We start from the raw sequence: 23,333 nt of genomic DNA on the forward strand, positions 1-23,333 counted from the left end.
ACAGCATATACACACACTTGATCAAACGCACACTCACGCATACAAAACTATACACACATACAAACTGAAATACACACACTTGATCAAACACACACTCACACATACAAAACTATACACACGTACAGAAATACAGCATATACACACACTTGATCAAACGCACACTCACGCATACAAAACTATACACACATACAGACTGAAATACACACACTTGATCAAACACACACTCACACATACAAAACTATACACACGTACAGAAATACAGCATATACACACACTTGATCAAACACACACTCACGCATACAAAACTATACACACATACAGACTGAAATACACACACTTGATCAAACACACACTCACACATACAAAACTATACACACGTACAGAAATACAGCATATACACACACTTGATCAAACGCACACTCACGCATACAAAACTATACACACATACAGACTGAAATACACACACTTGATCAAACACACACTCACACATACAAAACTATACACACGTACAGAAATACAGCATATACACACACTTGATCAAACGCACACTCACACATACAAAACTATACACACGTACAGAAATACAGCATATACACACTAAATATAAATTACACACACGAATATACACTTTCACACACAAAGTAAAAAATATAAACACACTTGATCACACACACACACACGCATATACAAAAAGTATACACACCAACAGAAATATTTGTGCACAAATATACAAAAATATTTACACATAATATACACACACACACCAAGACAGAGGTTACACACACAAATATACACTTTCACACACAAAGTAATAAATATACACAAACTTGATCAATCACACATGAATACAAAACATATACACACCTACATAAATATGTATACACAATTATACACACACACTCCCATACACAAACACAGACAAAATAAACACACACACAAATGCAAACGTCGACAAACAGAGTAAAAAATAGAAAACAGAAATAAATACTGATTTAGACTCAGACGTTAAAAAATAAAAAACACGAGGACAAACACACACACACATATGCAAAGAGAAAATAGACACGCAAAAACAAAACAAACGCACACATGCATACACAAAGACAACCTCTTACACAACCACACACAGAAAACCCCCTGAAAAAAACCCTTTCACTAACACCTTATGTTTAACTACACAAACGCTGCAGAGTCTGAATATCTGAGCTGTGGTTGCAGATGAAAGTAGCAGTGAAGGTCACACACCAGTGTTCACACACATTAACTGCTCTGAGTGACACACCTCCACCGCCAGCGTCGGAAAACATGTTCTCTTCTGACACACACAGGGGTGAATGTGGAAAAGCAGGAACAAATGCTGATTCATCAGTTTTTGAAACTGTTGAAAAAAAACCAATCGCACAACACGGTTATCAATGTCTTCATTCATTCATCTTCGACCCATTTATCCCGGGGTCACGGGGTCACGGTAGAGACTGGAGCCTATCCCAGAATCATAGGGTGAGGCAGGGGACACCCTGGACAGGACGCCAGTCTGTCGCACGGCACACAAAGACAGACAACCAACTCTCATAAGTCGAAATGAAAAAGTACACAATTAAACGACTGTAATATGAATCATTTGAAATGACGTGGCAAGAGTAAAGGAATATAATAAACAACCCGCCATAACCATGTCAGTCTCGCAGTTTCTCAGAAAACGCCGCCATCTGCTGGTCACGATCGCAATTACACACTCGAGGAAAATCTTCATTTTAATGAATGTGTGTGTATGACTGAACGTGCTGAAGGGATGGACTCTAAAGCACATAAAATAGCTGTACTAGAAGGTTTAAAAGAGTAAAATAACATTCAATTTACTTAACAAAAGTGTTTTGTGAAGCGACAAAAAAAGCTCTTCATGCAAAACATCAACAAAGGACACATTTTAATGTAGAAGATCTACAATAGAATGGAATTATTTGATGTAACAGACAGTAGGTATGAAAATAAACTGAATTACTGAAAACTATATAAACAAACACACTTCCTGAGGTCCAGCAATTTAAGATCTTCATCATCAAACTTCCTCCTCATCACAGAGAGTTTCTCAGTCGTTCTCTTGACAGTTGTTGCTCCATGAAGTGTCCAGAAGATCAGGGATGAGGTCCTCAGGGGTGCAGAGTTCCCTCCTCAGCATCTCTTGACCATTTGACACGTGGAAGGTGATGATGATGTGATGAAGCTTCTCTCCTCTGAGCAACACACCACAGACTGAAGCTGCATCAACCGTTTCAGAGACATAATAAAAATAAAAAAAACACAAATTTATTTCAATGTTTTCAAAAAGTACAAGCGCTGGGTTACCATAGCAACCCAACCACGACCTCCTAGAAAAGAGACTGAGGGATGGAAAAGAGACATTTTCATTTGATGAAACAGCGAAGGACTAAAAAGAGAACTGAGAAAAGATTTTCTTTCTGGGGGTTTACCTTACCGTCCAGAGAAGAGTCCAGGATCAAACCTTTTACAAAAACATCCTACTTCTTCTTCTTTTTGTCCTTCTTCTTCTTGTCTTTCTTCTTCTTCTTTCTTGGCGATTTTCTGTTTGTATCGTCGTCCGAGTCGCTGCTCTCGCTGCTGTCGTTCTTCTCTTCCTGGTTTTTCTTCGGCGGGTGATTCTTGTCCTTCGGCGGCTCCTTCGTGGCCTCCTTGGGTTTGCCGGTGTCCGCCAGTCCGTTGGGCACCGTGATCAGCATCCTCTCTCGACTCATCTCCTCCTTCAGGATGAAGTTCTTTCGTTCTGGTTGCCTGTCACGACTGGGCTCGTCTCTGTGGTGATGGTTGGACCTGCTGCTGCTGCTGCTGCTGTGATGATGATGATGGTCGTGAACCTGAGTCGCCTCAGTTTTCACCTTTGCTTCCTTCGAATGACAAGAACCCTTTAGTCACAGCAGGTTTGACCGAGTCATTTACTTCCTGCTAAAATGCGAGAACAAGTGGAAACTGAAGCAGGAAACTAAATGTTCCTTTTCATCCATGAGTTATCAATAAAGGTATTTACGATACTGGTGACAAAGTTGTACTTTAAATGCTGTCATTTATTGATTGTAAAACATGCAAACTCAGAAATGTAAGAAAATATCAACACTTGAATACTGCATCATTTACTGCATTATTCACTTGAATACTGCATTATTTACTTAAATACTGCATAGTTTACTTAAATACTGCATCATTTACTGCCTTATTAACTTGAATACTGCATTATTTACTTAAATACTGCATAGTTCACTTAAATACTGCATAATTTACTGCATTATTCACTTGAATACTGCATTATTTACTTAAATACTGCATAGTTTACTTAAATACTGCATCATTTACTGCCTTATTAACTTGAATACTGCATTATTTACTTAAATACTGCATAGTTCACTTAAATACTGCATCATTTACTGCATTATTCACTTGAATACTGCATTATTTACTTAAATACTGCATAGTTTACTTAAATACTGCATCATTTACTGCCTTATTAACTTGAATACTGCATTATTTACTTAAATACTGCATAGTTCACTTAAATACTGCATAATTTACTGCATTATTCACTTGAATACTGCATTATTTACTTAAATACTGCATTATTTACTTAAATACTGCATAGTTTACTGCATTATTTACTTAAATACTGCATAGTTTACTGCATTATTCACTTGAATACTGCTTTATTAACTTGAATACTGCATCATTTACTTTACTACTGCATTATTTACTTGAACACTGCATCATTTACTGCATTATTTACTTAAATACTGCATCACTTACTTGAATACTGCATTATTTACTTGAATACTGTATCATTTACTGCATTATTTACTTGAATACTGCATCATTTACTGCATTATTTACTTAAATACTGCATCACTTACTTGAATACTGCATTGTTTACTTAAATACTGCATCATTTAGTCCATTATTTACTTGAATACTGCATTATTTACTTAAATACTGAATAATTTACTTGAATACTGCATAATTTACTGTATTATTTACTTGAATACTGTATTATTTACTTGAATACTGAATAATTTACTGCATAATTTACTTGAATACTGTATTATTTACTTGAATACAGCATTATTTACTTGAATACTGCATCATTTACTTGAATACTGTATTATTTACTTGAATACTGCATCATTTACTGCATTATTTAATTGAATACTGTATTATATGTACAAACACAATCTCTCAGCACACATGCACAAATAATAAAACACACATGCACAAATAATAAAACACACACTCTTTTCTGCACACAAACCAGAGAAAAACACACTCACTCACATGCAAACAAACACACATGCACAAAGACGCACACCTACACACAAACAACAAACACACCTGCACAGGTACAACAGCAACATTGACATTTTTTCCTGGTCACACAATGACATCTTCGTGCGACACAAACCACACTCACCGTGCGACGGTCGTCAGATCGGCAGCTCGCCGCGTGACCTTCAGCTTTGGTCAAGTTCTCCATGAACTGGTCGCATCTCTGGCAGTAGAAGCCGATCACTGGGGTGAGAGACTTGAACCCTGAAGGGAAGTAACGACGCACACGATTGGACGGATGTTGGAGCGTCTTGACTCGAGCGTCGTTACCTTCGTGTCTCATCAGAGCGTCCACTTCCTGCATCAGCTGTTTCACTCTTTCCAGCCTCATCTCTTTGTCACTCCTTCTCTCCTTCTGCTCGGAGGGCTGAACAAATGGATGATGGTCAGAGCGCCCCCTACAGGTCTTTAGGAGGGAACGTTTGTGGAAAAAGTCGACTCTACCTTGCGTTTGTCCTGATGTGGCTGCGATGCTGTGCAGTCACTATGTGAGCGCTTCTCCTTTGTAGCTGGAAAACAAGAGTGGAAACTGAAGCAGGAAACTAAATGTTCCATTTCATCCATGAGTTATCAATAAAGGTATTTTTGATACTAGTGACAAAGTGGTACTTTAAATGCTGTCATTTATTGATTGGAAAACATGCAAACTCAGAAAAGTAAGAAAATATAGACACTTGAATACTGCATCATTTACTGCATTAGTTACTTAAATACTGCATCATTTACTTGAATACTGCATTTTTTCTTTGAATACTTCATCATTTACTCCATTATTTACTTGAACAATGCATCATTTGCTTTAATACTGCATTATCTACTTGAATACTGCTTCTTTTACTGCATCATTTACTTGAATACTGCATTTTTTCTTTGAATACTTCATCATTTACTCCATTATTTACTTGAACAATGCATCATTTGCTTTAATACTGCATTATCTACTTGAATACTGCTTCTTTTACTGCATCATTTACTTGAATACTGCATTTTTTCTTTGAATACTTCATCATTTACTCCATTATTTACTTGAACAATGCATCATTTGCTTTAATACTGCATTATCTACTTGAATACTGCTTCTTTTACTGCATTGTTTACTTGAATACTTCATCATTTACTCCATTATTTACTTGAACAATGCATAATTTGCTTGAATACTGCATTATCTACTTGAATACTGCTTCTTTAACTGCATTATTTATTTAAATACTGCATCATTTACTTGAATACTGCATTATTTACTTGAATACTGCATTATTTACTTGAACAATGCATCATTTGCTTGAATACTGCATTATCTACTTGAATACTGCATCTTTTACTGCATTATTTACTTAAATACTGCATCATTTAATTGAATATTACATTGTTTACTTGAATACTGAATTATTTACTTGAATACTGCATTATTTACTTGAATACTGCATCATTTACTGCATTATTTAATTGAATAGTGCATTATTTACTTGAATACTGTATAATTTACTGCATTATTTACTTGAATACTGCATTATTTACTTTGCAATAACGTATAGATATTCAACAGCACTGTATCAATTTAAATTTTTGGGGGCTTTTAAATCACATTTTATTTTTGTTACAGTTATTAATGGTTTATATTTCAATTACCATCATTTTTACTACTAATTCACATGCAAATGTTCACAGCATTTGTTCTCTATTGTGTTGCAATTACATTTCTGGCCCCTAGATGGCAGCAGTCTGTAAATTCTGTCAAGTTCTGGGGCAATACTTCACATACTGTATATACTTGTTCCTACAGTATATCGTAGCCCATTGATCGTGGTACATATCTTTGAGAAACAAAAACACTTTCTATATTAAAACGTTTTTTTTTTTAAATCACATTACCGTCAGAATCTGTACTACTATGGTAGATTACGCTACTTCCTAGTTCTTGCTCCACCACAGAAGGTCATGTGACAGGAAGAGAACTGACATGATGAACCAACTAACCTTTGATGAGCGACTGCAGAGATTCCAGAGCGTTTCGAACAGTCGGGTTGTTGAGATCCGGCTCTCCGGGTGCCGGTTCTGGCTTATCGTCGTGGACCTTCTCCTCAGAGTTTTTGAAGTTTAAACCGTTCAAGATTTGTTTTATTTTCTCGCACTCTCTGTCGTCCACCAGACTGGGGAACAGGGAGGTCAACTGTCGGCCCAACATCTCGTGTCCCCCCTGCCGCGCCGCCTGCTCGGACTCAGGCGGTTCGGACTCCTGCTCGTGCCGATGGTTCCTGGCGAGGTTCTGGCTCCCGTACAGGAACGACTCTTCGTCGAACTCGTCGGGCTTTGGGGCGACAACGCTTTCCTGACCGGCGTGCAGCCAGGAGAAGTCGGCGCCCACTCGCTCGTGCGGGAGCAGACAAGTGTCGCCCTCCGCCGACGCAAACGTGTGCGGCGCCGCTCGCGCCGCGGGCGACTCTCTGTCGGAGTCGGCCTGGAGCTGGGGAGAGGGGTCAGAGGTCAAACGTGGATCTTCTTATAGTTGTAACAATGTGTGAACTTTTCGTATGTTGACGCCACACTGTCGTCTGAGGGTTAAAAACCTGCCATAAAAGTGCAAACCGAGATTCTCTTCACAGTCAAATCGGAGAGCCGCAAATTTATTATTTAGACACTGAGAGACTAGGTATGACGGACAGTTTCCTAAATCAATTTGTTAAATTCACAAGGTTTGAATCGATTCAAATCTCTTGGATACTGAAAATGGTTAAACTGTGGTACAATGTCTTTTATTTTTATCTCTTACTTCAAACAACAGTTGCACTTCATGCATGCTCTGCCCTCTACAGGTATTTCCTCCTGAGGCAATGTGTGGCGACAGCCTGTAGGGGGCAGCGCATGCATTCTTAGAACCATTGTAACAACTGTAAGTAGGCAAAATAAAAAATTTAAAGTAAACTCTTAAGTCCCAAAGTGTATTCTCTGTCTGTCAGAGTCGGCCTGGAGATAAGAGGGGTCAGAGGTCAAACGTGGATCTTCTTATAGTTGTAACGATGTGTGAACTCTTCGTCTGCTGTCGTCTGAAGCTCAACTAGCAGTTTTGCCCGTACGACCCTCAAAGACCCCCACCAGTTAGAGTGGGGTTAACATAAAGCAGTAGCTACAGACATATTTGCGTTTAGTTTTTCTCCCCATTTTATATAATTGACAAGCGTCTGTATGAAGGTCAGTTACCTTCTTAGCCAGAACATCTTCCTTCAGCACCAGCTTCAGTCCCTCCAACAGGCTGGTGCTGGTCAGTGATTGAAAGGCTCCGGTGCCATTCCCAGGGATCTGACCCCTTCCCCGACTCCGCTCGGCGCTGCCCGACCTCGACCTCGACCTCCGGGCTCGACTTTTGCTCCGATGGCGTTTCTTCCGGTCCCGACTGTCGCTCCTGCTCCTCTGTCGGCTCCTGCTGCGAGCTCGACTCTTGGCGCGAGCGCGGCTCTTGCTGCGGACTCGGCTCTTGCTGCGGCCCCTGTTGCTGCTGCGGCCCCTGTTGCTGCTGCTGCGGCTCCTGGCCCGAGACTTGGCGCGGCTCCGCCCTCGACTCCTGCTCCTGCTTTTCGTCACGTGCTTTTGGAAGCCGGGGTCCGTTTTGATTTTCTCCTTCAGGTCCGAGGCGGACTTGATGGCGTCGGCCAAGTTGGACATCATGTCTCTCTTCAGGTAGTCGGGCAGCGGCTTGTTGGCGGCGAGACATCTCAGGAACACGTCGCCAGGATTTTCGCTGGAAATATTAATTTAATTAAAAACACAACAACAAACTCGGTTGGTAACGGAACATCTGGAAGATAAAAAACACCTTTACCTGTCTGTAGGAGGAGGAGCTACCACTGGAGGGGGTCTCCACCGGGGGGTGGGTTGTAGATTCGGTCTCTGCTGGCTGTTAAATTGCTTCAGAAGAAAGAATGAAACATTACATTTTTAAAAAACCTTAATTTTTGTATCATGAGAACGACAACAGTGGATGAATGTTGCAGCAGAGATTCTCGAGGAGCTCCTTGAGAAATAAATGTGACGCCAACCGTTTTACTTACATGAACATGGACGTCTTGAAGAAGTTAAAAACCTGCCATAAAAGTGGAAACCAAGATTCTCTTCGCGGTCAAATCGGAGAGCCGCAAATTTATCATTTAGACACTTGGGCTGACGGAGAGTTTCCTAAATCAATTTGATTTAAGTTAAGTTAGTTTTGTCTTGATTGATACTGAAAATGGTTAAACTGTGCTACGATGTCCTTTATTTTTATCTAACTTTAAACAACAGCTGCACTTCATGCATGCTCTGCCCTCTATAGGTATTACCTCCTGAGGCAATGTGTGGCGACAGCCTGTAGGGGGCAGAGCATGCATTCTTAGAACCACGGTAACAACTGTAAGTAGGCAAAATTAAAAAATTAAAAGTAAACTCTTAAGTCCCAAAGTGTATTCTCTTCATTTGTTTTGTCCATGATGTTGTTGTTGTTGTTGGAAGCTAACATTAGCACAGCAGGATACCTTATTAAAGGGTTCTGAGTGATTTTAACTATTGGCCACTGTGCCTGTTTGGTTTGTCAGCTTTTAAGCAATCATTGTTTTAGAATAATCAATATTGTAAAACTTTCATGAACCAATTGAATTAAGAGACAGTTTAGGATTCACTGGTGAACATCTCTGTAGCAACTCAATCTTCCGCAGAACTAAATCCAGTTTCTCTCAGTCTCTGGACTCACTCACATTTTTCAAATGTTCAAGTCTTTCTCTTCAAGATACAGTAAGTCCTTCATCAAGACCATTTTGTGAACTTATTACTTTATAAAGTTGCTCTGGAATATCGGCGGACGAGAGGTTACGAGAGCGGAGTCCACTATGATGTAATAATGGCTAAACTTCTCTTCGAGCCAGCTGTAATCATCCCCTGCTTTGTTTATACAACGAGTCCCTTGGAGGTGGAGATTTTGGATTGATGACGCCCCTTCATGCTTGACCAATCACAGCAGAGTGGGCGTCTTCCTTCTGTTGGGAGCGACTGTGACTTAGAACCTACATACTGCCCCACACAGTCAGGGTAGGTGTTACTCTTGGTTTTTCCTTTTAAATCTCAATTTAAATATTTTTGAAAAAGGAGACACGGTGGCGTGTGGCGCAAATCGACGACTCACGTTGAACGCATTGTGGCCTGAAGGATACCAGAGGCACTGGGTCAACAAACCACCCGGGACTTCTACCGAATTGAGTCCAAATCCCAGTTTGGGATTTTTTTTTTCCTTAAGGGCAGACCTTTGACTGTATTTATGCGGCCCTTGAACTATATTTAAGCGGCCCTCGTAATGTCAAAGTATGATCATGTATGAATGGTTCTAATGCATTAACAAATGTATTTTGTATTTATTATTAATTTACATTTTCACACATATTTACTTTTTCCCTTCTTTCTTGTGTAATTTTTCAAGTATATGTTAATCCCCATTTTTTTTAAGTTAGTTGAAGAAATATTTTGAAAAAAACTATATACAAGAATAAAATTGCAGCTTATTTAGCTTAATAAAAGTCACGGCCTAATGATGAATGTCCTTTTTTGAGGTATTTTCTCGTCTTTCTTTTTGCTCGACAACCCCTAAAAACATTGACAGAATTTAATGTGGCCCTTGAAGAATTTATAATTACCCACCCCTGCTTCAGGGATTGAGGAGGCAGCTGATGCAATGGGCGTCAATAACATACCGCACTTAAACAACGTATCTAAGGTGCTCCATCTGCTGGGGATACGTGTCAAATTATTTGGTAATAATTACATTTATTCATATAGACTTGCAGGACTGATTATTGTAAGCAGCAATAGTGTCTAAAAGCATTACTAAAAAAAAGGAAAATGGCCGACAGAAAAGCTTAAAAAACACTTTTGATTGTTAAAACTTGACGTACAGTAGCAACATTTTATTGGACACAACATTCATGAAGACCTTACACAGAGCTTATAAAACAAGTCAAAAAACATGTATGACATGAAAACAATCATCGTCATCTTCTTCCCGTCACCTGAGGTCAGGGGGGCAGCAGCTGCAGTAAAGAGAGCCAAGACTTCCTTCCATCCAGTCACCTCCCTTCCTCTCTTGGTTTTTCTTTCGAGTCTGACCCGAGACCTCCTCTCACAGGAACACTAGCCCAGAGGACATCACGACAAGATGAACCAGCGCAGCCGCCATCTCTTGGAGGACCAGAGGTTCTACTCTGAGTCGCTCCTGGATGACTGAGCTTCTAGATTCTGCAGAGAAAACTATCGTATGATTAGGGATTTTGGAACAACGATGGTCTCGGTGTAAACATTGGCTGCAACACTGACTGGATTTCATTTACTCAAAGAAAAATATGATGATAATGTCGTTTACGATGTGAACATTAAAATGCGTCCGTTTTTGTCACACTTGAGTTTTGTTTCCTCCCAACCTCCATATTTTTTAATGAACTCACAATGGTCTGCTCTACATGTTATCAACAGTTTACGATACAAATCTTTAATCCGTGGACGCAGGCGAGCATTTATTCAGGTAAAATCCTTACTTTTGTCCTTTATATCTGCAGGAAAGAAAATGACAACAATAGTTAAAGCGATCCATAGAACTTTATGATTTTGTGTTGTCCACGACTTTATCATTTAAAGTGCTTATTATAGATGCATTAACGCCCGACAATGTCTCTAGTTATCGTTTCCTGTGTTTAAATGACTATTCTATGATTAGAAAACCATAGCAAACTAAACTGTGAATACAATAATAAAGCATAAATCAAAACTTACCTGACGTCCTCCTGGTGGAAGACGTTGTTCGGCTTCAAATTGTGGTTATGGTGGTTTTCGCCTCACAACGAGAAGGTTGCAGGTTCGCTTCCGAGTCGGAACGGAGGCAACTTTTCACATTTCTGTGTTTGAGTTTGTATGTTCTCTCTGTGTTGTGTGGGTTTACTCTGGGCACTCAAGTTTCCTCCCACAGTCCAGAAATATTCAGAGAGTTATTGAGGAACTTGGAGAAAATTGTCCATAGGTTGTGTGTGTGTGTGTGTGTGTGTCCCGGGACAGACTGGCATCCTGTCCAGGGTGTCCCCTGCCTCTCACCTGAAGAACCTGGGATAGGCTCCACCCCCCACAAAATGAAATAAGTGATAGAACATGAATGAATGACGGCAAACTTAATAAAAAATATATAAATTGTATTATTAGTAGTATTATTAAAATCGAAGAGATTTTATATCGTAAATAGCACGAGTTAAAATGGGTTATTATTGGATGGAGATGTCATTAACTAAAAGTATTATTTATATTTTGATTTTCTAAACCACATTATTTACATTTACACTCTAGTTTCTCGTGTCATTCTGAAGTTGTGACAAAAAAACACGCTCGTGACTGTGAGCAGTTGAAGTATTGATGTTGTTTTTGGGTTAACTAGTTAACTGGTTAACAGTTTGGAGCACCGACAGGTACGTACTCCGAAGAAGTGTCCTCTCTGCGGGCCACCGTGGTACTGATGTCCCGCCGCCTGGTTCGGAAACAGTCCGCTCGGACCGAAGGCAGCTCCATGTTGAGGCGGAGGTCCAAAGGGAGGCGGGCCGCGTCTCGGTGCTCCAGGGAACATCAGGAGTTTCTCATGAAATAAAGCAGTTTATCTAAAGTACACGATTCTCAACCAAAACACCGGACGACGGCAGCCATTCGCGCCGCTGACGTCACTTCCTTTGTTGTGAACACTCTACTGCCCCCTGCTGGGCAGACTTTGTAAATGTTCGTTTGGGAAAAAAAACAAACAAAAAAGGTTGTCTTAATAGTTTAAGAAATAAGAAATCTAAAGATACGATATGTTATTTCTTTGAAGGTTTTTATTTTGTTCGTAATTATGATAAACTCTCAAAAAAAGATACCGAGTCACAAATACTAAAATGTAGTAGTGTATGGACGTTAGAATCGTTCTTTATTGATAGCTTTCATAAATATAGCTTCAATAAAAAAAAAAAGCTGCTTCAGTTAAATTAAATCCAAGCAAAATGCGCCAATCCATACAGTTCTCCAATAAAAATATAATTTAGGGAAAAAAGTTATAATTAAAAATGTATTTAAAAATAACTATTTAACATTTCACTTTTATTTAAAAAGATGTCCTATCATAATATGGTCTAGACACAAAGTATTACTACCAAGAAAACCATTTCAACCAGTTAAACACTTGTTTTTTTAAGCAACTTCATTGCTTAAAAAAAGCAATGGTGGCAAAGTGGTTAGATCCTCAGACAAAAAAAAATCTAATCTTGAAGCAAAGTTTCTTTTGATTGAGATATTTTCCTATTCAATAATAAAGAAAAAAAACTAGACACAAATACGCTACACTCCTGCTTCATCAACACTTAGATTGATCAAGAACTGCTCAACAAGGCAGACTCATTTGTAACATTTATTTCTCAGTCCCACGTCCATGCAAACCAGGAAATAAAGAGGTTCCCAAACACAGGAGCTAAATGAAGATGAAGTTCTCAGACGTCTGAGGGTTTCAGCAGCACGACACCGATGTCGGAAACACAGAAAGCCGCAACACACTCGAACCCTCCGGAGAATTTATTATCTACTAAACAGTCCCGACGGGTCAAAACAGCAGAGTCCGGTCCAGAGTCGACACCACCGCTGTGTCGCACTGGAGCAGAACCGGTTGGTCTGCAGCCGAGCTCCGCCGTGATGTCCCGCTCCGTCTTCAACTGGAGAACTGGCGACCTTGGTTGAAGCCGGCCTGGTTGTAGTGCTGCCCGCCGTGCTGGAAGAACTGTTCAAACTGTCCGCCCTGGTTGAAGCTCTGGCCTCCTCTTGCTCCCCAGCCGCCTCCTCGTCCTCCTCTTCCTCGGCCCCCACGACCCCCTCCCCTGTCCTGTTGATGGTTGTCATGGTAACCTCCTCCACCTGCTGCAGGGTGGTTCGGCTCCTGGAAGCCTCCGTGGTTGTTGTTGTTGCCCCCTTCCCTGTAGCCCCCCCGGCCACCTCCTTGATGACCTCCAGTGTCTTGATAGTGACCTTGATGAAAGCCACCTCGGCCCCCACTGTTCCAGTTCCCCTGTCCTCTCCCACCCCGTCCTCCTCGTCCACCTCTGTCTCCTCCTCCACCTCCTCCTCCTCCTCCTCCTCCTCTCTCGTAGCCTCCTCGGCCTCCTTGCGAATACTGATCGTAGCCACCGCGACCACCGCCGCCTCCATGTCCTCCCCCGCCATAGTGTCCTCCCCCCTGCGGGGCGTCCTGCCGCTTCTGCCAGGAGGGCATCTCTGGAGGAGGGGCCTCGATCTCACAGGGCCGTCCTCCTCTATCCGGGACACGACCCATTAGAACCTGACGGGGAAAACAGACAGACAAGGAGTGAACCCGGTGCCAGATTCGCACCCACAGGAGATTCTGATGCTGCCCACTGCAGTCAATTCATTAAATAAAAATATATAATGATTGATAGGCGTTTATAATTCCTCCCCCAATTTTTTTTCTTCTGTACTTTTATTATTGCTGATATACTTATCATTTTATTTATCATTGTGTTTATCAAATGTTATCACCATTGTTTTATTATTGCATCACTGTTTGCCCATTTATTTATATTTATTATTGATTTAATTCTTATTATGAGTACTCCGTCTTAATTTGATGTGTATGTTTAATACCTCAATCAAAACCCGTTAACCCAAGAGCTCCCCCTGGTGGAAGATAACGGATCAACAGGCGCGGAAAAGTTCCAGCTCACCTTGTTAATGGCACAGGCGGTCTTCTCACGCATCTTTCCACTGCTGGTTCTCAGGATCTTTGAGAAGTCTTGTCGGGCGGCCAGAAGATGTGCGACTGAGATCTGGCTCTTGGTGAGCAGGTTGGAGCGCAGGGGGTGATAAACCTTCGCCAACTTTTCTGCTCGACTCTGTCGGGAAAAGGAAAATTGATGAGGAATATGGTGAAGACAAAGCCAGGAATAACCAATCACAAGTCTGAATGCAATTGATCTTTACTCAGGGTGCACATTATAAACAGTGGCTGTTGTAAGGGGCCACTGTATAGGTCTGGGGTCTCATGCAAGCCATTGAAAGGAAATGACCCACAATGGATCAGAACATCCTTTTAAAAAGGATCATTTTGTTCAATTTCTTGACATTTACTCTTAAATATAAAACATTTTTTTAGAACATTCACCCCTTTGATCACAGCCATGATTCTGATTGTCAAAAGGTGAAGGATCAGGTTTGAACACCTCACCTTGGCTCGGTCCGACCAGCCAAAAGACTGCACCGTCACGTCCAGACGCTTCAGCAACATCTTCCTCCTCACTTCATACTCGTTGATCAGCGCTTGATTGATGGGTTCCAGTGTCTCCTGACAGGGACAACCAGAGTCAGCCACTGGTGACGAGACCGGGACTCACCGTCAGTGATCACCATGTGAAACGGCCCGAGAGGTTTCTTCATCAGCGGCTCTCCGACGTGAGTGGGCGGAACCTTGCCGATGGCTTCCTTCAGCTGGAAACATGGTTTGTTATTCCGACCTTCAACCATGAGTCGTGACGCTTTCACCAACCTTCTTCTCGATCCCACTGAAGAACTGGAACATGGTGATGTTGGCTGGAGGTTTGGACATCCCGAGAGACACACAGATGCTCTTCAGCTCCTGGAACACAGGGGTGCCTGATTCCTGGGCCTTTTTCTGAGGCGTGTTGACCAGGATCATCCTGGAAGCTTCCAACTCAGACACTAGGAAACCTGCCGTCGTTGGAGTGAAGCAGCGTTTAAAACATAAGACTGGAAATATACGAGTGATTCACTCTTGGCCAGTTGTAATCTCAATCAAAATGATCTCAATTATGGATCACCCTGATCCACATGCATGACTATTAGGTGCTTTTAATGAGGGGTCCCCAACCTTTGCTGCACCTTGGACCTATTAAATGCCTACATTATTTTCAAACACAAAAAATAAATCAAATAAATTGTGTTTCACTGATTTTTACTTGTTTAAAGGTTTTGGAGTAAACTTGACTGATCTGTCAAGAGTCGCGCAATAATTTTACTTCAGAGGGGAAAAAAAACCAACAAAATTTCAAACCAAAACACATTTCAGACAGTATAAATCGATAGATCAGAAATGATATACATTAGTTTTTCGTTCTGTGTGGCCCAGTAACACATGCCTCACGGACCTTAACAGATCCCTGTGGCATGGTAGTTGCAACATTTTACCATGTGGGCTACTTGCAAAGAAAACAATGGATAGTGGTGTTCCTTCGTGTGCGTGCGTGCGTGCGTGCGTGCGTGCGTGCGTGCGTGCGTGCGTGCGTGCTTTTTAATGAGGCACAACACAAAAATAAAATAAACATTCACTTCCACTCATCTGATAAAAAATATATACATGAACAAATAGTGTTGGAAATGCGAATGTATATACAGTGATGAAGTACATACATATTGATTATTTAACTTTTACTTTACTTGTAGTGTCTACTTTATCTACTTCCCCACGCTAATAGTTGAACACATAAATATGAAAAAAAGTATAAGACAAAATGATACAAGTTGATATTCAACCCCTTTTAGTAGTTTTGCTACATTTACATTGTGAAATCTACCTTTAAATCATATGGATATACCTATTTATTTATTTTTTAAATCATAGTTATCTACATCCAACTTTATGATTAAATCTAGGATTTAAAATGCTTCTTTCCTTCCTGAACAACCCATTTTAAAAGGTCTTGTCCATTAAACCTGCACCGACCCCAGCCCTTAGAGGACCTACCTTTGAACAACTGGCTCTCTGTGATAGTAATAAAAATAAAAACAGATGCACGTGTGACTATATATTACCGACGAGCAGCAGGGAGTCATTTCTGCTCAGGAGCCTCTTGTTGACGTCGCCACTGGTCAGGACGGCGTACGGGCAGGCCAGCTCGGACAACAGGCCGCTCATCTCCAGCTGGAAGCTCTCGGCTTCAGCAGGAGCTGCAGGCGAAACAGAATACAGCACGTTTGAACTCGGACTCTCAAAGGTCAAAGGCTACACTTATCGACGCCCGTACAGTTGGTGGCGTGGACGTTCTCCTCCAGCTTGCAGTACAGTCTGAGCTCGGAGACGATCCAGCTGCACAGCTTTGTGAACTCAGGTGACGTTGCACCTCCATTCACAGCAGAATCGAGGGCCCCGTCCTCCAGCAGGGGGCCTTGGTACCTGCAGCACAGATGAAAGTTTTATTTATCATTTATGGTTTTTTTTTTATGTTTTAAACCAGAACTTTAGACTGAGAAACGCAACCACGTCCTCCAGAGAGTCTGAATACATTCATATAACAGTCTCATATTGTGGTACTCATCGGGGTGGTTGGTTTTGAAGATGTTTATCAAGAAGACACAAGTCCAGAAATAGACCCTGAGCTGTCACATTAGCTTCCAATGCTAACAGGAGCTACACACGAATATACCGGCTCGCAGCTGCTCGGACAAGATCTGCCTGGAAACAGCTTTGAATCAAAGTTCGTTCTCACCCTAAATCTTCCAAAGACACGAGAATGTCATTCTCCATTCCAGCTCTCAGTGAGTTTCTCGACCGACTTGAGAGAAATACAGCTGCCTCATCAGCTGGTACACGTTTGATAGCTGCTACTTCTTCTACGCACTTGCTTCGACTGGGCGGGCCGCGGCGCAACAACGCCATCTGGTGACGGACTGGGAAAAGTACAGCGTATTTATACAGGCGTGAGAACCAAAATAAATCAAATAGATTCTGAGATGATTGACATTAGACTTGACCTTGGTGGGTGAGTTTATGAGACAGGCTCTTAAAATAAAATAAAACCAGAATATATTTAAGTCATTTAGCGATGCAAACAGTTGTTTAACTAAAGAGAAAATATATAAAATATACATCTAAGCATCTTCAAAATAAAATAACGTCACCTATTATATTACTTAGAGGAAGGGTGGGCACTTACATTTTCTCAGGGGCCACATTATGTACTGCCACTGTTGTCAGGGGCCGTCACGCGTAAAGAGAGACACAAAGAGCCGAATTATGATGGAAAAACGTTTAAAAAAAATTCATTAAATAAACACAAAATCACCTTAATTGTGTGAAAAAAATATTGATAAACCTTTCGAGAAAAATAGTAAGAAATAAAGGGGCCACGTTATATATATACTGCCACTGTTGTCAGGGGCTGTCAAGCCTAAAGAAGCCTAAATGAATTATGATGGGAAAATGAGTCTCGAAACGAGAGGCCTAATTATTTGAATAAAATATGAATAAACCTTTATGAAAACAAGTAAAAATATAAAAACCGAAATAAGACAATACTTTTCTTAATATTTTCAAAATAATTTTGCGGGCCCAGAAAAATGGAAAAAAAGTCCTAAACAAATCACTTAGGCAAGTTTTATTTATAGTTAATACAATAATAAATACAAAATAACATATTAAAATAAAATAAACATTATTTTTGTATTCTATGCAGGTCAGTACTTCTACTACTATACATCTACTTCTGTAACTTGCAGGCAAACATTTATTTTACCTACAAACATTTGGAAATGACAGAGAATACTGTGTAGAAATAAACATTAAAACGAGCCCACTCATGACTTGAGAGTCCTGGGTCTGCTCCAGGGCCTCCTCCTCGTTGAACTCAACTAAGAGGAAGTCCTGAAATCTGCAGGGAAAACATAAACAGTGTAAATATTAATTGTCTATAATGCATGTAAATCGGATCACAGTTCCGGGGGGTCCGGGTCTTGAAGTGCCAGAGAACCAACACACATACTGTTAAAATGAAGGAGGACGTTGATGAACTCTGACAGAAAGAAGCATCAAGTCAACGGTATTTCTTTCTCGCTCTGATACCTGAAGGAGACAAAGGGTCCTTAATGCCCCCCCCCCCTCCCGCGTCCCCCCTGATAGATGCTCCTGTTGTTGCAGGGTGAGGACAGAAGCTGATTTATGTGGGCCATCTCACGTTCATTTGTCAAGCATCACTCTTCATTTGCGGAGCCTGCAGGACCTCCGAGGGCCTGACATATGTTGTTTTGTTGTTCTCGCTGCAATTAGAGGAAGAGTCTGCATATTAACGAGGCGGTGGAACGTGGCCGCCGCAATATGTCCGCACCTTCGTGTGACTGCAGGGAGGGGCGCCGGCAGAGGGACGCTTTTACGACGCCATCATCGTTCAGAAGAAAACACACATTAAAACCTCATGAAGCCGAAACCAAATGATGGATTCATTACAAGCGGGTCCGCCGTTACATTATGACCGCACGCCTGATGATATTTACAAGCCACTTCTGCTGCTCATCCTGCAGTGGTCAGCACCTCGACTCAGGGGGGTTATAGGTGAAGAAAATGCTGATCCATTACGATAATCTTCTTCTTCACCGAGGTCATGGGGGCAGCGGCACATGTAAAGAGCCCCAGACTCTCTCCTTATCCGTCTCAAACTAGTCCCAGAGGTAGGTAGGTAGAACTTTATTGATCCCTAAGGAGGTCTCCTTCGGGAAATTGTTTGATTGTTTAATTGTTAGGTGTGTCATGTGCCGGCACCAGGACCTCCTCCCAATTTCCACAAAGTTTGTTTTAACAATAATAAAAAGATATATTGGACTTTGAGCTCACAAACTTCCATATTCCCGATTCTCAAGATGTCACTTGCATATAACAAGGAGCAGATTAAATTGAATTGTCTTATGTTTAGGACCAGGAGAGAACGATGATTATTCAGTAATAATACATTTTATTTAAAGATGCCTTTCTGGAAACTCACGGTCACCGCAATATACATTTAAAACAGCCTTAAAGCAGCAATAGAAAGAGAATAGAATGGCAGAAAAAGAGTAGAAAATCAATCAGTTGCAAAATCTAATGGGTTGGCAGCTATATTTATTATTATTATAATAATAATAATACATTTTATTTAAAGGCGCCTTTCTTGGCAGTCAAGGTCACCATACATAGGCTACATACATAAAACTTTTAAAACACAACAATAAAATATGTATACATAAAAAGTAGCAGAAAAGAGTAGAGGAATAGCATCAAATGGAAAAAGCAGTTTTAAACAGATGTGTTTTGAGTTGTTGATTTGAAATGGGGGAATGAGTCAATGTTTCTGAGTTGGGGTGGTAGTGTTAGTGTATTCCAGAAATATGGAGATAAAAAACAAAACAATTAGCAGTTGCTAGCTAGCACTTGTTAGCTGCAGCTGGGTTTCCAGCACTTTAATTTAGCTTTTAAAAACAAATGTGTCTGTTGTTGTAAGATTTAGTTAAAGAAAAAGAGCCTCAAGACATTAAAAGTTACATCCAAGAACTTGAAGTTTGTAGAAAAAAGTAGACTAGAGTTACTGGAAGTACCAGTGCTAGCTAGCCTCGATTATTGACTGCACTGAGTTCACGTTTCCCTTCTCTACACGGTTCCCTCTCCTTCCTCCCAACCGTCTGCAAATCACACAGTCTGGTTCTACTTGAGATTTCTGCCTGTTAAAAGCTTTTCCCTTGCCACTGTGTTATTGAAACTCTCAAGTGTCTTGAGATAACTTTAACTCTCTATATGAAGTCTTTTGTTGCTAGCATCAGATAACAAGCTAACAGAGCTAACTTGAAACGGTTTTACATTTATATTTACAGATGAAGCTTGAAAGAATTTCATATTTCTCTGCTAGTATTTGAAAACAACCTGTTTGAACTTGAGACTGCAAGTCATACGGCCGCCTTATCGTAAGCGACGGACACAAGCGTTTTAATGATTACAAACGTGTCCAACATGTCTCGATGACGACGCCAGAGGTAGAAAAACCTCCGCACCTTCCTGAGGCTCAGATCTAAGACCTTTGATGGAGTCTTGAGATTCAATTGATCGGTGAAGAAGTGCCGCTCCTCAGCGACGCTTAAGTAATGCCACTTTTGTGTTGAAGTGCTGCATGAGAGCGAGTGTGTGTGTGTTGCCAAAGGATAATCTCTCCTGTGCATTAAAGGTGTGTGTGTGTGTGTGTGTGTGTGTGAGAATGACACTGTGCTCTGATCGTGTGTCAGAGTGAATTAGCCTCCGTGTGGCGTCCGCCTGGCACACACCGCCGCCTGCCCTTTGCCCACCACCTCGCATATGTGCCCAAGATTAGAACTAATAACCGGCGCTGCCAATCACGCTTTAATCACAAAGACTGTGTGTTTAGGGGGCGCGGGGAGGTCACGGGCATCTGGGCCTCGGGACCACCAATCTGGAGCTGCTAATAAGAAGAGTGTGTGCAGGCGAGTGTGTCGCTCGTCCCAGATGTCCTCGGCGATGCAGCTGTGAAGATCACCATCATCATCATCGTCGTCATCATCATGGTTGTCATCATCCTCGTCGTCGTCGTCTTCTTGTACCCTCCAGGAGGGCGGAGTCCAGTTCCTTTGCGCGGAGCTCAACGAAAGACCGTCGTTTTAAGATACTTGTCAATGTTTTGCTTAAATTACTGACTCTTAAGATGATGCCTAAAGTCTCTTAGTGGTTCAAGAATAACAACCAGACACGGCGACGCTCGCACCTCATCCGTTTCTTCTGGTAAGTAAGTGAGTCGTTTTTATTTATATAGCGCTTTTCCAGACCAGGGTCACAAAGCGCTTAAACAATCAAAACAATATTAAATAAAGTATATACTTTAAAGATCAAGATGAAACTGATAACACAACAGGAGTTCCAGAAAATCAAGGAAAAGCCTGAACAAATAAAAACGTCTTAAGATGTTTCTTGAAAGAGTCAGTAGATCATCAAACGCAAAGAGAGAGAGAAGATCGTTCCAAAGCTAGTCTCCTTCTGTCTTTCTCCAACGAGGGGTCGAGTCTACCGTTCAGACCCGGGAACGGCAGCGACCTTTTAGTCGTGACGTCCCTCTGCAAAAAAATGTCACACTGAATGTCAGTGCGGGACCTCGGGGTCAGGGGTCACGCTCTCCCTCCACCGTGGTCAGGACTAAAAATAAGAGGCTCCAGACATTCCTCCGACGGGGGACGTGGACCTGGTTCGATCTGGAACCTCGCCGTGTGGAGTCCTCGGGGCGAGCCCGACACGTTCAGGCTCTGACGGATGGTCCTGCCAGTCGACCGGAGTGATAAATGGGAGGTGATGGATGGACGTGGCGGGACGGCGGAGACTGACATAGGGGGGGGGTTCACAGTTTCGCTCGATCTGCATCAGGTGGCGCCCAGGCCCGAGGGCGCCATCTTGTTGCCAGATCTAACGAGGGCGGACGAGACAAGAGAGGGAGAGGGTCTGGTCGGTGGTAAGGAGGGTATGGAAGCTATTTTATCACAAAAAAAATCACTTTAAATCGTGTTGAAGAATATACAGTAAAGCACACAATCAAAACATATTGTTAATTTAAGTAATTACACAAATGCATGCAAGAAAGAAAACAAATAAAGCTGTTTTATTAAACACATTATAGGAAAAACAGCATATCAAAATGTGTTTAAGAATAAAAACGTTTATAAAAAAAGCAATACCAATGGATACGAAGAATTCGAATGAGGTATCGACTTTAAAGAACGTTTGAAAAAAATTCCACTGACTTTTCTGAGTGGGAATTAATCGCATTTGAGTGTCAGTGTATATAAATAATGTAACAATAAACAATAAACAATATATACAATTCTGAGTTCGGGGGCAGGAGTGGAGTAAAGGCATCATGATGTCTTTGTTATTATTCTTTAATATGTTCTTTATCTTTAGACTAAGATTGTATCATCTTGTTCTTTTCTTTATTTCTCTTTGTTCTTGTTCTTATTTTATTTTTATTTATTTTTTATGAATAATTGCTGAATGGCTGTGGCTAATTGGAAAAAACAATTTCCCGAAGGAGACCTCCTGAGGGATCAATAAAGTTACACCTAACCTAACCTAACTTCCATTATTTAGCTACATCTGGCCGCAGTTGCAGCAAAGCTCCACTAGAGGCCACTGCTGTCCTGCGTGTGACAGCCGCGTCACGTGGTGCAGCTCCACGACACTCCTCAGTGACCTGAGGAAAGAAGCTCGTGGTGGACTTCTGCAGCTTCTGATCGCTCGCTCCAAAAGAAAGCCATAATTCAGCGAGCATGTTGATGCGAGGAGAATTAAAACTCCTTCAGCCGAGACGATAAAACAGTCCAGATGTTGCTAAAGTGTCATCAAAACAAAAGAATGGGTTTCTTGTAAAAGTCACAGACGTATTAGGAATATTTACTCCACCATCAACGGCTCCAGCTGAGGTTTGATGAAGTGAGTCGTTAACGAGACCAGCACACTTGTAAAAAGTCACTTCTCCAGGGAGGCTGAGATCATCTCGTCCACGCCTGGATCACTTACGAGATTGAACGTCGCCGAAGGTCCTAATGGTTCACGTGTCGTAAAACGTTTCAGTCACGTTTCCAGCCGCAGGACCGAAGTCCGTCTGGACTCCAGGATCCGGTGACCTTCTCACCTGTGTCCACGCCGGCGTCACCAAGAACACCTGTCCAGGTACAACAGAACTGAGGTGAGGTTCTTGAGGAGGGCGGTGACAGATGAATGGACAGAGGATGGTTTGGAGATTATCTATGAAACAAATACACACAAATACACACAAATACACACAAATACACACAGACATTTTCTTACTTCTGGTTCCCAAACATTTACATGAAACCATGAGTTTCATGTTAAATTCACGGTCCGACCAATAAAAAAACGTTAAAAAATAAATCACTCTTTCTCTAGTAAACAAGCTACACACGAATGTTACTTCATAGAAAAACAAAACACGTTTTTAAGCAGTAATATAGAATAAAAAATGATGCCGTGTGGTACCAACCTGCACCGGTTCTGGGTCCATGGATGGGGACCACTGTTGAAAAATGAATCATAAAAATGGGAAAAAACTCAACGTCTGTCGAGCTTATTCATAAAAATAGACGTAAAAATATTGATT

At 41.3% G+C, this 23,333-nt stretch overlaps 2 protein-coding genes across 2 annotated transcripts; both read right to left on the bottom strand.

Moving 5' to 3' along the window:
- Positions 1-1,965: 1,965 nt before the first annotated feature.
- LOC148069143 (uncharacterized) lies at positions 1,966-12,077 on the bottom strand. Its single transcript, XM_087802486.1, has 8 exons — positions 11,855-12,077; positions 8,201-8,286; positions 7,582-8,119; positions 6,361-6,847; positions 4,828-4,892; positions 4,654-4,750; positions 4,469-4,587; positions 1,966-2,903 (listed from the first exon to the last, which is right to left on the bottom strand). Exons 1-8 carry the CDS (start codon positions 11,999-12,001, stop codon positions 2,520-2,522), a joined length of 1,923 nt encoding a protein of 640 aa, XP_087658612.1. The 5' UTR covers positions 12,002-12,077; the 3' UTR covers positions 1,966-2,519.
- A 720-nt stretch (positions 12,078-12,797) lies between these two features.
- Positions 12,798-17,027, bottom strand: tslig3a (tRNA splicing ligase complex subunit 3A). Its single transcript, XM_087802442.1, has 8 exons — positions 16,908-17,027; positions 16,446-16,594; positions 16,234-16,368; positions 14,951-15,132; positions 14,812-14,892; positions 14,633-14,749; positions 14,133-14,300; positions 12,798-13,729 (listed from the first exon to the last, which is right to left on the bottom strand). The coding sequence occupies exons 1-8, from the start codon at positions 16,943-16,945 to the stop codon at positions 13,106-13,108; spliced, it is 1,494 nt and encodes a 497-aa protein (XP_087658568.1). The 5' UTR covers positions 16,946-17,027; the 3' UTR covers positions 12,798-13,105.
- Between the last annotated feature and the right edge of the window lie 6,306 nt (positions 17,028-23,333).

The sequence above is a fragment of the Callionymus lyra genome, chromosome 11, assembly GCF_982586985.1.
Source record: "Callionymus lyra chromosome 11, fCalLyr1.hap1.1, whole genome shotgun sequence".
NCBI classification, from domain to species: domain Eukaryota; kingdom Metazoa; phylum Chordata; class Actinopteri; order Syngnathiformes; family Callionymidae; genus Callionymus; species Callionymus lyra.